Source organism: Diachasmimorpha longicaudata, chromosome 10, assembly GCF_034640455.1.
Source record: "Diachasmimorpha longicaudata isolate KC_UGA_2023 chromosome 10, iyDiaLong2, whole genome shotgun sequence".
Lineage (NCBI taxonomy): Eukaryota > Metazoa > Arthropoda > Insecta > Hymenoptera > Braconidae > Diachasmimorpha > Diachasmimorpha longicaudata.
The window spans coordinates 1,239,508-1,254,952 of record NC_087234.1 but is presented as its reverse complement, the minus strand read 5'-3'; the positions used below and the strand labels follow the sequence as shown (position 1 = coordinate 1,254,952).

General features: G+C 35.6%; 1 protein-coding gene and 1 long non-coding RNA gene across 6 annotated transcripts; one reads left to right on the top strand and one right to left on the bottom strand.

Annotated features, from left to right (window-relative positions):
• Positions 1-3,411: 3,411 nt before the first annotated feature.
• On the top strand, positions 3,412-15,187 carry LOC135166832 (uncharacterized). 5 transcript variants are annotated; one of them, XM_064129468.1, is made up of 6 exons: positions 3,412-3,490; positions 4,932-5,929; positions 6,033-6,239; positions 12,046-12,373; positions 14,003-14,236; positions 14,565-15,187. In XM_064129468.1, exons 3-6 carry the CDS (start codon positions 6,179-6,181, stop codon positions 15,058-15,060), a joined length of 1,119 nt encoding a protein of 372 aa, XP_063985538.1. In that variant the 5' UTR covers positions 3,412-3,490; positions 4,932-5,929; positions 6,033-6,178; the 3' UTR covers positions 15,061-15,187. The 5 variants fall into 5 exon arrangements, with proteins under 5 accessions (XP_063985538.1, XP_063985541.1, XP_063985540.1 ...); XM_064129471.1 differs by lacking the exon at positions 3,412-3,490 and having other exon boundaries at positions 4,789-5,337; positions 5,743-5,929; XM_064129470.1 differs by lacking the exon at positions 3,412-3,490 and having other exon boundaries at positions 4,789-5,337; positions 5,635-5,929.
• LOC135166833 (uncharacterized) lies at positions 9,062-10,960 on the bottom strand. The gene is made up of 3 exons (XR_010299761.1): positions 10,894-10,960; positions 10,401-10,820; positions 9,062-10,326 (listed from the first exon to the last, which is right to left on the bottom strand). It is a non-coding gene; the product is annotated as an uncharacterized LOC135166833 (long non-coding RNA).
• Positions 15,188-15,445: the final 258 nt, after the last annotated feature.

Below are 15,445 nucleotides of genomic sequence, written 5' to 3'. Positions count from 1 at the left end.
TTAACTATCTAATGTTGAAAAATGGAATGAATTATTTACAATTATCGGGGAGCGATACAAAAAATAACAATCAGACATGTGCGGAGCAATAAAACTATCTGTCTCGCCAATAAAGTTATCGGTTTTATGGTAATTTTCAGATTAGTTTGCAGTATATTAACTTTGTATTGTAACAACTCCACCTCCGTCGCAACCCCGTTGTACTGGCAACCAAATTATACTTTCTGCTAGCGATGTTACGGCCAACGACGGGAAAATTTATAATTAATGGTGTCATTTTTCGGTTACTAAGAAATGAAAAATTATTCGGTTGATAAATTTTGATTTTTCGTTTCCGAGTAACGGAAAAGGGGCTTTTCGAGCCAGGTTGCCCCCCAGGTGGGAATTCACCATTGGTCCAAGCTTGGTCCAAGCTTGGACCGAGACTAGGCTAGGTTGGTTCGATCTTGGTTTCCAAGCTTGGAACAATCTTGGCTAGCCCTTGGTTTGTAACGCCCGTCCGAGCTTGGATCCCAAGTTTGATCCAAGCTTGAATCAAGTTCGGCGTCCAGACTTGGACCAACCTTGATCCAAGCGTCACCCAATTTGAGATCAAGTTTCAGCCTAATTTGATCATCAGCCTTCACCCAAGCGCGACTTCCAAGTTTGACTTGAAAAAAAATATGTTCAGCTTGCTGCCCCCAACCCAAGCATTAGTATAGCCAAACAAAACTGTCAAAAGTTGATAATTCTTCCAATTTAAATTCTGACTTAATTTTTTTTCTTTGACCATCACGTCAACTCAATTTTTTTTCCACGAATTTTGTTAAGTTTTCCGGTTTTGGCTCAAAGCCCTCCGACGATAACCAGTTAGAAATTCTCGAACTTGCAAAAAATTAAAGAAAATAAAATCAATAAATAATATATTTATTTATAAAAAATATGGATTTATATCTTTATATAATATAAACTATTGAATTTTTTCTACAATATATTGGCCCGAGCTTGGTTCAAACTTATCAATTCAAGCTCGGAGACTCAAGCTTGGATCAAGATAGGAATTGCCTTGCTAGCCAAGCTTTAATTCACAGGGAATCGCCAAACTTGGGTTTACCTAGCAATTACCACAGGTTCAACCCTGGTCAAAACTAGGAATCCCGAGGCTTGGTAACCGAGGTTGGACCAAGTTTGAGCCTATCGTCCAAGCTTGGAAACCCTCACCTGGGCCGTGGCAGCAATAACGAAAATGAAATTTTACAAAGCTCCACATGAAGAGATTAATTCTGGAAAAAATACGTTCCTGTTTCGCAAATTTACGCAACAGTTACGCATTTTTTCACGAAACGTTCTACACTTTTTGTGGAACGTTTCGGACTTTTTCCTGAGAATTCCGTAATTTCTACCGAATATTGTTTTGATTGGAACATTACGGGGCAGGCACGTGATTTTTCAAGAATTTTTCTCGCCGTGCACTTTTAACAAATTGCATTGAAAAATAATATATATTCGATACTCCCGAGAAAAGTGTTTTTAGGCACCTGGAATTATAGCACTCGCCCTATAAACCTCCCACGAGCCCAAACAAACTCTTTTGTCACTGTTGCTACGTTCAGCCCGCATTGAAAAGCGCCTTTTCGTTTACTTGTAAACGAAAAGTCGAAACTTGTAAACGAACAGACTTTTCGTTTACTAGTAAACAAAAAATCACACAGTTCGCCACTCTCTGAACGTAACATCACTAACAAAAAGTATAATTCTGATACACTTCAACTTCACACTCGTTACCACCTCGTCGCACTCGTATCAAAATATACTATTACATCACCACAGCCGAGAAAACGGGTTTATCGCCTGGTTTCGCTCGACGAGAAATGCGTTTTCGGCCACGATGACATAAAACATCATAGTCAGGGTTAAAAATCGCCTTTGGCTCAAACTATGAAGCCGCATTCATTAGAATCACTTTTTCCGGCCTAGTCCTGAAAAATATTAGGTGTGTGAATAAGTCTTTCCCGTTTTTTGTAAGAGATGCCGCCACCAATACTGTGCGAGTATTCAATGGTTACATATGTCATAATCAAAGCTTATTCATCTGTCAACAATTCCACACTAACACATTAGTTGAAATTTTTTCGCATCATAAATTTTTGATATCGTGAAAATGTCGAAATTTGAGCCGAGTCGACGTCATTTGCGGGAAGTTTCACTTTATTGGTTCAATTTGAAGAAATCTGCTGCCGAGGCGCATCGATTGCTTCAGGAAGCTTATGGAGAAGGTTGTGTCGATGATTCAAGTGTTCGCGGATGGTTTCGACGCTTCAAAAGTGGTGATTTCGACGTGGAAGACAAGGAGCGTTCCGGGCGGCCGCAAATCTTTGAAGATCAAGAATTGGCGACTTTGCTTGATGAAGATTCGTGTCAAACGCAAGAAGACGATGGCCAATACTTTCAATAATTCATTTGTAACCATTTTTTCACAATAAAGGCTCAAAATTTGAAAAAAACGGGAAAGACTTATTCACACTCCTAATACTATTCCGCAATCGTATCGAAATGTGCTATTTCAATAAAAAAAACTTTTCCCCTCGTCACGCCGTTCTCGGAATTTGTAGTTCACCTCTTCTAATCGAGGTTCATATATAAAATCATTGTCAAATTATTGATCATTCAATTCTCAATCGATTGGTGTTTGTTCCATCTCTCGATCCCAATTGTGGCAGGATAAATTTATTTTCATATTGCGCACATAATTGCGGCTTTAGCTGGTATTTAAACCCACAACGATTTTCTCAAAATCGTTTGAGTCTTCGATTCCGCTCCAGTTACGCGGATTACACACTTTCCTGTACCTTGACTCGTTATCGGCGTTCCGTGTACTCCCTGCCTTACCTTACAGCACTGGGTATGACGTGGTTCACGCGCCCGGCTTTATCCGCAAAACCAATTGTTGGTGCAAAACCAACTCGAAAATTATTTCAGGCCTCTGCTTTAATTTTTTTGGCAGAACACACTCCTGCGAACCTCGAGGTCTCACCCACGTTGATTCTCTCTACTTTTGTCTGTTATTATTTAACAGAACAGGAAATTGTAAATGTAACTGCGCATGGACGACGGCCATTATCATCTTGGCGCGCATCAATTACTGGAAATCGATAATTAACCTTTGCAATTAATTAGGGAATCGTTTGAGGGAAGTGAGAACACTGAATTTACAGTTTAGGCAGAGTTCATTAATACTTAATTAATGTTTTTGATTGAGGCGTATAGTTAGCAAAAATTATTTCTTTTGTTTTTGTTAATTATGTAGAATCGTTTGGGGAATTGATCCCAATCATTGTTACAATGCGGGACATTGAATTAAAGTCAATAATTAATAAATTACATTATTCGTGGATTTTCCTGTAGAGCGCACGCGCACCTTTCTCCCTGGCTCCTACCACTTTCCACCCCAGTCTAGCTCGTGAGAATTAATTTTGCACAACCAAAAAATTACTCATCATGTTTTCAATGCGTATGTATGGTGATGTATGGTGAATTTGTCATTAATTTTGCTGGACCACAAAAAGTTGTACTGTATTACTATTTTTTTTTTCATTTCTGGCGACATGACGATTTTTTTGTTGATTATCGAATTTATTAAAAAAAATTATTTGTAAATATATTGGAAGATGAAGGAAAAGCAAACTGCTTTCTATCCTATTCTATAGTTTCAGATTTTCTATTAAATTTACAAATAACATGCCCTATATTAAGGGGTTATTCTCATGTGAGCACTTCAAAAAATCGTTTTTTTTTTTTTTAATATTTTGACAGTAAAACCTATTGAAAACATACTGTGAAAAATTCAGACCGAAATTCATAGTATTTGATAAGTTACAGCTCATAGTCGCCGACGTGTCGTAAGTGATTGTCTACCAGGCTTTAAACTTTAAACCCATTTTTCTCGAATCATCATTTTCTGAAACTGTCTTGGTCCTAGAAAAAAAAGTATTCAACCGATTGCTTTAAAATTTACATATGTTCTTCTACTCATTTATAGTTATCGTCCCTACCAGAATTGTTTATTTTCGAAAATATTTTCATATTTTTTTTAAACGATTTTTAACGAAAAAGAACAAGATTTTCGTGATTTTTTTTTGAAGCTCGATATATTTTTTTTTTAATGAAATTGATTATATTTGGTAGGGACGATAGCCGCATATCTACTGAATAATAATCCATTCGATTTTTTTATCTCAGACAACATGAACAGCCGCTATCACCTTGACCAGTGAACTACCTTTTTTTGTTGGGGACTACTTTGACTTTAAAAAAATATATGTTAAAAATGTAAAAAACGAAAAAAAAAATTTTTTTCGTATATTTCAAAATACAAATAAAAATATATTGAAAAATCAACATGATTGAAGTTTGTTGTCGCATAAAAAAAAAATTCCGAAAAAGTGGTAAAATATAGGCGTTCACATGAGAATAACCCCTTAACGCCCCAACGGTTATATTACAAAGAACAAATTTTATAAATACAATTATAGCCAAAAAACATTGAAATTACAATTTTTCGATAGATATAACTGAAAAGTGGTATTTTAGTTATCTGGGACCTTCCCATATTTTCTGTGAAGTTAACGAAAGAGAAAAAAATAACTAAATAATAATAAATATATTGTTAATTTATTAGATAAATATATAAATTTATACATTATATTGTCTATTTATACGTATATAAATAATATATGACATAAAAATTCGAGTAAATATAATCATACATTTAGTAGATATTTATATTACATATATACATATTTATTACATTATCATATTTAATTTTTTTGAAAAAGATATGTTATATGATACCATAACAAAATAAAATGATGACACAAAATGTTACGTGAGTTTTTGATAAAATTATCAGTTATATAGTGTTATATCACTACTAATTCATTATTAATTTACAGGACACTCAGCAAGGTGTTATGTACAATTATATTATGTATGAAAATGGGAAAAGTGGGTGACTGTAAAAAGTCTAAGATTATACAGTCATAAACTAACTATTAACTCTTCCTCGAGACATCGAAAATAAAAAGCAGGACAATAACAATCGCCTCACTAACACCGACTACACCAGCTACTGAAAATATAAAAAAACATCATGAATTTGTCTGGTGCATTGCGAAGAACTTATCTGGTGCCCAAAAAACAGTCTTCTGGTCCTCTCCTCGCAGTCCAACCGCTTTGGAAATAGCAATGAAACTAAACTCGTCTCATTCAAAAGGAATGTGACCCATCTCATGCTCAAGTTTACCAAATTTATAACGGTTCTTCACCAGCAATTAAAATTTCTACTTATTTAAACATTACGTGAGTAACAGTATTTCACACATCAAATAATAATACTCGTCTTCATCCTCCCACGGTAAAATCCACCTCCACTCGTTGTTAACTTTCACCTTAACTATCAAGATAGAGAGAGGAGAGCTTTCCCCTCGTCACGGTGACAATTCTGAACTTTCGCTACAGCAAATCAGTTTAGTGTCCAACACTTTCGTAAATACGACAGTCTGGTCCATCAGATACATCTAAATGTGCACATCATCATCAAAATCATCAATCAAGTCACAAACCACGAGAACATTCACAGAAATTAATTCAATTAAGTGCCAAATCTTCAATCATGAACATACTTCCGATCATTACAACGTCTGTTCAACTGATTCTAACGCATCAACTTGATTGTTCCCTTGATGGAAAATGTGGAAATACAAGTGTGAAGAGCTCGAGAGCATCATGTGACCGACCGTGTGGAACTGAAGTCTTCTCCAGTAAAAAAAAAATAAAATCAAGAGGAAATCCACCTTTCTCTTATTCGAGAATGTACTCAAGGCTCAGTAGGCCGATGCTGCCCTTCCAAGCATTTCACATCCCACCTTCATCGTAAATAAAATGGAAAAAAGTGAGTGATGTGAGACATGCACTGCTTCCAACGAAATTTTTTAGAAATAAAAGAACAGAACGATTTTACTTAAAACCCCGGTACAATATATTTTATTGCGCAGATTTGCTCGAGCTTGGGGGTGCAACAGAAGGCGTTGAAAATATTGGGAATGATCCAAGTGCTCGATAATTTTGGACATTGGATTGGACTGCAGTTGTGAATTAAGAGATTTTTTTTTATTGTTGTTGGACCATCATTTGATTAGCAATGGATTATAAAAGTGTTTGTGAAAAAATTATTGAGAACACGAAAGAGTTCGAGGATTCAGGTAAGTTCTGACCTAGTTAATGAATGTGTACTGACGCTGGTGGTAATTAGGAGGCGTTATCTCAGTAGTTCAATAATCAACAGGAAACACTGAGATAAAAATACTTTTTGTAAAATTTTCATTCGTTTGAGAAGAGTATTTATTTTAAAAATATATATTTCTTGAACTGTATCAGTCAAACAGAAGCCTGATTAGCTTTCAATGATGACAATCTTATTGCTCTTGAGTACGACTATGTTACACAGAAGTTGAAATGAAATCCACTAATGATCTATCATTTTTCTAAGTTTCTGATTTCCTGGAGGGAAGAATTCTGAGGAATTTTTGAAGCCTCATAATTATTGAAGTAGTTCACTCAAGGTTATTGCTAACATAAACATGTTCAAGAACAATCTAATTAACATAATTCAAACCTCATGTGTGAATTGCTGTTGTCATGACTTTACTGGAGGAGCACAATATTTTGGAAAAATAAATACTCCTCAGAAATAACCAAATATTTGGCAAAAACAAGTTTTTTCATTGTGTGGATAGAACTGATAATATTTATTATCAGTTCTCCATTTTTCTTGAAACCATTTGTGTTAATTAGTCGTAGGGATTTTTTATCGCAATCCCTTGGGGTGTTGCGTCATATGGATTTGTCATTTTTATTTTCATATTCCGCTTGGAACCTTATTCATCCGTGAAAAGAAACGAAAGTCGTCAAAATACCTGATGATAACTTTCTTCTGAACCAAAACTGGTTGAATTTGATTTTATCATCGATTCACGAATTCGGTGATTTAATATAAATACATAGGTGGGGATATTAGTTCTGTATGTTACTATATTCTGTAAGGACTGAGTTCTGAAATTCGCACAGTGAGAAACAAAAACTTTGCCAAAAATTGATTTACTTGAGAGAAAATATATCTTTTGCATTGAGTTATTCCCAGAGAAGCTTAATTAGCTTCCAAAGATGACAATCTTATTGCTCTTGAGTATGAATACAATACACAGATCTTTAAATAAAAACCATCAATGACTTTTATTTTTCTAAATTTCTAAGTTGCTGGAGGGAATAATTTCCAGGAATTGTTAAGGCTCATAATTATTGAAGTAGTTCACTCAAGGTTATTGCTAACATGAACATCCTCTACAACAATCTAATCAATATAATTCAACCCTAATGAGTATTGCTATTGTAATGACTTGACTGGAGGAACATAATATTGAAAAAATAAATATTTCTCCGAAGTAAACGAATCTTTGGCGAAAACAATTTTTTAGTGCATATCTCATCCCCGCATTCAGACTGTGGGGGAGGGGGGAGGTGTGGACTATTATTTTCTGGTTAAAAATATTAATGCCCAAAACGGTGTCTACACTGATAGAACCTCAGGAGCGATTAAGTTGGCTGAAACAGGTTTTTTTAACTGGTACCATCGGTAACTAACTATAAACAAATCGAGGTAATATTTAAGAAGGTACGTTTGGTACAATTAAATCGTCTTATCAGTGATCTGAAGAGGATGGCCAGGTAATGCGGTAAATTGGCACCTGCTGTCAAGTCAGAAGACCCCGATGATGAAGAATGTTGTAAAGCCAAACAATCCTGTCATGTCAGAGGTCTACACTTTTTAACGCGATAGTAATTCTTAGACACGTTATGACACCCGCGGAACCTCAGGGACAAGTTGCAGAACAGGTATTTCCACACAAATTCGCAGTAACTTATCGCTAAAGTGGTTTTGTCAATTCTAATGAACTTATAGAGGGTTTCTCCTTACGCATCAGGAAACTTCAAGAGTTATGCTTCAAGAAACTAAGAGCCCAATCGCTAGAAAATTTCATTAAAATTCTATTGAAAATTCTGTTTTTTTTTGGTTGATTTTTGTAGATTGTTTCTTATCCAGATGTTGATTAAAAAATATGAGACAGAAAAATCAATAAATCTTGGAGTCTCTGTAGACTAATAAAGAAGGGGTCAGCTGGCATAGATTATTCGGTCGGGCAGGTAAATAGTAATGAGATAGGCTTATTCCCAGACTGTCGACCGGCTTCCCCACAGGAGAGAAATTTTTTTTAATTACATGCCTGATCCGTTGAGCTGTCAGTCAAACCGATATTCGGTAAAAATGACGGAACAGTTACTCACTTTTTCAGTGAACTTTCCGGAAAAAGTCCAAAACTTTCCAGAAGAAGTATAGAACGTTCAGTGAACAAATGTGTAATTTTTCTGGAACTTTTACTTATTACACGGAGAGTAAAATTCTTGAAAAATTACGTGCCTATTCGATAATTGGCCAATCAAAACAATAGTCAGTAAAAATTACTGAACAGTTACACATTTTTTCACTAAACGTTTCACACTTTTTCTGGAACGTTCTGGACTTTTTCCTGAAGGTTCACTGAAAAAGTCCGTAACTGTTCCATAAATTTTACTGAATATTATTTTCACTGGTAAATTACGCAACAAGTACGTAATTTTCAAATAATTTTGCTCTCCATGGAGCTGTGGGGTCGAACCTGCTGAGACGATACCATCAGGTCCGAAGGGGACTTAAGGAAACTGTCTAGTAGCAAAAACAGTTTTTTTCTTTTAAAATGAACCTGTTGAGGTGATGCCACGAGACCAGGACTGCTCTCTGAAACTCGGCCTGAGTCCGGCTGCCTGGGGACATTCCATATTCAATTAATTAAATTAATTATGTGAGAAGCGTGCGCGCCTAGCAGACGTAGCATCTTTATTTCTATTCTTGAATAGAGCTGTGTCGCTGACTTTCCAAAAGCCATATTCTAGACGGTCCTTTTCAAAATGCGGCAATGCATCTATAAATGGAAAGAAATTGGAGATAAAAACTAGACCTCTAGAGGACAAAACGTGGGAGGAAATGACAATGAACCACTTTTTAGGTCAAGTTTTGTTAGAAAAATTATACTTGAGGGGCTAGTTTTCCGGATAAAACTAACATTGGTCCCTCATTTCACCCCCTGGAGGTCTAATTTTCTGTCTAAAGTGTGCAACTAGAGCTGGTTAAAGCCCTCGGTCGTGAAACTGTTCGATTAGGGCGCTACAAATTTTGACCGTCACCGGGAATCGAATCTGGATCAGTTACATACTAGTCTAGCTCTTTAATCACATGGCCACTAGCGTCAATTTCATGTAAATGCATAGCAAACACCAGCTTCCCCACTCGCACAATCGCATGCATATTTTAAACCGCCGAATTGTTCGACGTATTTGGTAATTCACAGTCCGTCAAGAATACAGATGTCTTTTTTGTCGTCAGCACGCATACAAAGTAGCTGGGATGTTATCAAGTGGCACGATCTTCATGTTAAATAGCGCATACTAGCTGTATTCGTCGGATAATTTGTGGTGTCTTGTCAGGTCATAATAAATCAATGACTCGATCCTTAGTACGTAAAAATAAAATGGTTTAACAATCGAGCGACAAAGAGATACTAATTAATTCAATTTTACATACTTTTTGAAGAATAACGAGGAGCCCGGAATCTGGAATAAATATCACGTTATTATATATCAAAGAACGAGAAGGGGAATATGATTTTTTGAAATTTCATTCAGAGATTTCTGAAGAAATATCGTTTACCACGCCCTAATCCAGAATGCAAACAATTGCAATTACAATTTGGTATCTGTTGTTTATAAAAACGTTTGGGGTCTGATGTTTATGACATTAAAAAGTAACTTTGCAGACAATTAGTGGAACTTTTAATTAATGCACATTCATCAATTAATAGATGAATGGTTGTAACGTGGTAATGTCACGTTACAATATATGAAATAACGACAAAAGGAATATGATTATCTGAAAATATATTCAAGCATTTCTGAAGAAATATAGTTCGTAAATATACTTCCTGTTTAAAAGCTAGTATACACACATGTCAGTTGCTTATCATCACAGTAATTAAATCGGAGTTAATAATCATTGGCCAATTTCATATCTTTAAGGAGCATTGCCAGAAAGGGAATGTGACTCTTATGAATATTACCGTCGTCCTTCATTGGAACAGGAATTAAATCCGTGTAATTACATAACTGGTGCATTTTGCGAAGATGTCTGCCAGGGAAAACCTAACGCAGAGGAAAATTGTGGATGACTGACAGAATTTTTATTTTACGGGATTTTTTTTATGGGAAAAACGTACCTTCGCGAGATATTGGAGACTAGAAAAATATCATTCCTCTCTTTCTCTCTCTACTCACGATTAACTCGTTGCTGAGTCTAATGACGAAATCAATAAAAAATTCGTTACAAACGTCATCATTTGATTATGACGTCGAAGGATTGAACCTTTCATAGAACATAATAGACACTTCGTCATTTAGTGGTCGCTTTAACGAGCTCTCAGCACCCAAACGACATGGAGACTTCTGGTGATAACTGTTATCATAAGAAATGTCATATAAATTTTTCTGTCCTTCGTTTACTACGACGGTTTCATCAACATCATCCTAGACTCATTTTCACCGTCCACAGCAAATTGCGCAACCTGGTCTCAATTCTGCGTCATCATACTCATTGATATTGTTATCAGTGTGAATATTTTCTAAGCCTCGATGTTTTCCTACAGGAGTGTATGATAATTTTATATTCATTTGTAACTAACTCACATTATCTCGAAAATAAAGCACATTCACCTGTATACTGCCTACTGTTAGGTTAGAGTACAAGAAACAATAACTGTAAAGGTTAGACATTTTGCAGTAACATTACGTTACCTAACAGGACAAAGAGTAAGAAAAAAGAGAAAAATATTTTTGTTGAGGGGCCAGATACAATTTCGTTTCTGTTGTTTCTGAAATTAAAAGTCAACTTGGCACGCAATTGGCGTAATTTCTAATTGATGCACATTCATTAGTTAATTTTTTTAACGGCCAATTTGACGAGTGTGGACAGGAATCGTCAAAGGAAGGATCCAACTTGGGAAAAGCGTTACCAAACCAACTTTGAGATCTTTTGTTAAAATTATGTACTTTATCTCTTATCGAACCCAGGTGTACCGGGTGTATCTTGAATCAGAGTTACTTTCGTTATTCTCCCCACCTCAAGATTTACAACAGTCTGAAGCAAACCTGCGTTAGGGAGTCATCACGGAACCAGCCCCATTTGGGCCTTAAATCACTCTATGTTTTTTTAGGCTGGTCAAATTAACCTATCCCAAGAACTGTTTTCATTGTTAGCATCGTGTTTCCTTACCTGGGAAGCGTGTTGATTTTTAAAGACATTTCGACTGAATTTCTTGATTTGACATACTACAAATTGATTGAAGGCCTACACATGGCGCCCTGGATTAAGTGCTGCCAGGACCCCAGAAAATCCCTATTGTAATCGTTGAATTCCACACAACCAGTTAATTGTTTAACAATTGACAACAATTTCCCACAATTTCCAACAATTTCAATAGAAGCCAGAAGACCGAGAGTTGAAGAAATTTAGAAGACATTTGACAGGGGAAAGTAGAAAATTAGGCAAGAATATCATATTAAATAATCACTTACCATTTAATGTCGACAATTTAGCAACTTTATTTAATCTCAATGCTTCGAATTTTCTCCAGAATCGGCTCTTCCACTATCGCAAAACAGTGGAAGAACAATACAGAATATTAAAATAATACAAACAATTCAATTTCATCGGAGAAAGGACATCAATTACTATATTTACTTATGCGTTGGAATTTAAAAAATTACGTTCAACCCATTCTCATATCGATGGAATTCAATATGATGTCAACACAAAGCGAAAAATCGTATTTCCTGTCACATATGGTTTACATTTTCTGTGCTTAGACAAAGATGAGATTGAGAAACGATTGACTTTCCTTCTGGAGGAGGGATCCAAAGTTCCAGCGGACTCAGAAGACTCTGCAGTTGCACTTCCTGATTATTTCGATGATGAGAAATTTCGATTGGGTCAAGAAGTCTTCGCGAAGAATATATTCACCATGATGATTGCTAAATTATCAGGATTATTGGTATTGCTGGCTGTACCTTCTATTCTTGATGTTCTACGATTTACTAAGCAAAGTGGTACCCCATGTGCTGCATTTCGACGATATGCTGCAACGATATTACACACATGCATTTGGTATAAGAGTATACCCAATCTGGGCATAAAGTAAGTAAATTTATTAATAATAATGTACATGTATATGTGTTTCTAAGGATTACTTTGAGGGCTTTACTGATTTTCCAAGACCCACGAACAATGACGTGGTGGCACATATGGGGATCGTCCCCAAAAGGTACCAGTGCAAGGGTTCGTCGTGTGGTGAAGGGACGTTGAAGAAACATTGGCATCATGTCTTGTGAAACCTCGAAAATGCCGAAGAAGTAAACGCGTCTCCTTTTTGAACGACTTTTGAAAAGTGGATGAAAACTCCAGTTTTCATGTTTATTAAAAAACAAATGGAAGGACCGAGGAGACTTTTGATGGGTATATTGAGGAAGATCAAGGTGTGAGTGTCAATGTACATCATCTTGGGACTTCCTCGTGCAACCTGACTAGACTGCTAATTCAATTCCAGCATCGGTTGCCATGTGGTTGCCTGGTTGTCATGTGGGCAAACGTCTATAATGTATATATGTATATATTTAATTGACGGTAGGGGCTGTGCGGTTCGAGTGCTAAACTACTATACCACTCATCTAGGTTCGATTCCTGGCGACGAGGGTGAAAATTTGTAGCACTCTAATCTCACAGTTTTACTGCCGAATGGTAGTCTCGTCAAAGAGACGACTGTATCTGGGAGAGTTTTTCCCTCAGGATGACGTCTTCCCTCGTCCCTCGATGAATGCAGTACAGGAGGTTGGAGGGATAGGATGGGAATAAATCGTAAAAACCTGAAAGGGTATGCGATAAGGAAATAATAATTGTTTTTAGGAATGAGTCAATAGTTTTTTGGAGACTATTGAACGAAATAACTATTGTCGTCATTTGTTCCTGCGAATATTGACTTTGGAGATGATTAAAATTTTTACAAGGAGAGAAATTATCAATAAAAATTATGACAATATTCAGATAATCTGCTAATGTTAATTGTGGGCGTTTTTGAAGAAATGGATCAAAATGATCTCTGAATCTGTCAGGAAATTTTGTAGTCTACTAGGGAATAAAATGTACAAAAAAGCTACGTAGTTCTTCGTAAGTTAGTAAAATTTAACCATTTGAGAGTTGCCGAGTTATTGTGACGTCGAATATAAAAATTTTTGGACGCTGATTACTTTTTACGGAATTGGTACGTAATTCTTATGGTCCAGGATACCCGGAGGGAGAAACTCTTGAAAAATTAGGTACCTGTTCGATAATTTGGCAGCCAAAACGATATTCGGTAAATATTACGAAACAGTTATGCACTTTTTCAGTAAACCTTCAGGAAAAAGTCCAAAAAAGTTCTAGAAAAAGTATCGAATGTTCAGTAAACAAATGCGTAACTGGTCTGTAATTTTTACCGAATACTGTTTTGCCTGGTAGATTACGAAATAAGTACGTCATTTTTTAAGAGTTTTCCTCTCCGTGTAGATAACATTTGACGAGCGGATGAACTATCCCATCCTCGTGGTAGTTATTAAAAGAAGAGCAGGTTTTTAAATATTCTAATGTACTTTCTCATATCATACTTTTTATTCACTTCTCATTCATTTTTTTAACAAAAAAATTATTCTTCATTTTTGACGATATAATGAATTTTTCGATTGACAGATTTCATTGTATGAAAATTGAATACATTTGCTATTTAAATTGCAGATTCTTCGAATCGGTGCTAAATGTACGGAAGAAACATTGCATCGCCTCCCGTCGTTGTTTTGAAGCCGGAATTGGAAAAATATCTCAACGGGATATGGCCCTCACTCAATTCGGCTTTATGGGATTCAGTTTACTATGTGCAAAACCTTTGGGAATTGACATGAGTGATAAGGAAGCCGAAGGACTTCTTCACTTTTGGAGAGTAATTGGTCACATGTTAGGCACAGACGAAAGGTGAAATAAAAATTTCAACGATTTTTCTTATGAAAGTGAAATCGTTGAAAGTGAAATTTTCATTGTTCTTTCAGTAATTGTTAATAGTGATGAGGTGTTCCCTGACGTATTTAAGAGCGTCCTTTCTTAAAGTATCAAGTTCCTGTTCCACTTATGAGCCTCAGCACATTATCCAAGATTTTAGTTATAAATAATTCGTTAAAAAATGATACAATATATAGTATCCCTTATCAGTATTTGTCGATCAATATATTCTCTACGGGTTGCGCTACATTTCTTCAATTTGATTTCTCACCTTCATTCAACTTTTCAATCTGGTTTATTGCAGATTTAATTTGTGCAATGGAAGCATAAACGACTCAAAAGCTCTCTGCAGGAGACTATTGGAAGCTGTATTTATACCAAATCTTGCCAAAAACACAAAACACTTTGACGAAATGAGCAAAGCTTTGCTCAAGGGTTTGTGGCCTATAAATCCTTTCATCGATATTCATGCTTATAAAGCTATGACGTATCGCTTGACGTTAACTGCAGTATCCAATAATAATACTATTATTATTAACAATAATAATGATAATAATAATTCACTCACCTTTTCTGATAAATCCATGCCCATTCACAGCAGACTTATACTAAATTCGCAGTTGTTCGTTCATCGATACCTTCTGCAGACTCGATTCTGGTGGTCCAGAATATTCAGGGCATTTTTCAATAGTCTAATGAGAATGGCCATTTATTTAAGTGAGAAATTTCCCTTTTTAGCATATTGCATATTCGGAAGAAAACAATCGCATTTTAATATTTATAAATTCAATTTTGAGTAACTTCGGACTCATTTGTCCCATTTTCCAATAATTTTAGTATTAAAAATTTCTTAGGGATTTTATGAGTATCGAACTGGTGTCATGGTGTCGATGAAAAAATTGTAAAATAAATACTTATCTTATTTAATATTGCGTATTTTTTCTTGATTATCCACTCTACAAGGAAATGTTCAGTTACTCATTTTTTATAAAATTTTCATAGTTAGCACAAATTGTTCTGATTTTTTTTAGTTATTTGGGTATAATATGGATGAATGGCCGGGGTAACTTTTTGACAGACAATTGCAGAAACATTATGTTAAAGATCTAATATTTCTAATCTGTCTTTCCATTGCCTGTAATTAATAATAATAATTGAATCATAGTTGAGTAAGTTTTGGTATTC

Bases quoted from the DNA above. Each gene is read 5' to 3' on its own strand.
- LOC135166832 (XM_064129468.1), top strand. From the start codon at position 6,179: ATGGATTATAAAAGTGTTTGTGAAAAAATTATTGAGAACACGAAAGAG. The intron at 12,374-14,002 runs GTAAGTAAATTT...TTTAAATTGCAG, and splicing joins ATACCCAATCTGGGCATAAA to ATTCTTCGAATCGGTGCTAA. The intron at 14,237-14,564 runs GTGAAATAAAAA...GGTTTATTGCAG, and splicing joins ATGTTAGGCACAGACGAAAG to ATTTAATTTGTGCAATGGAA.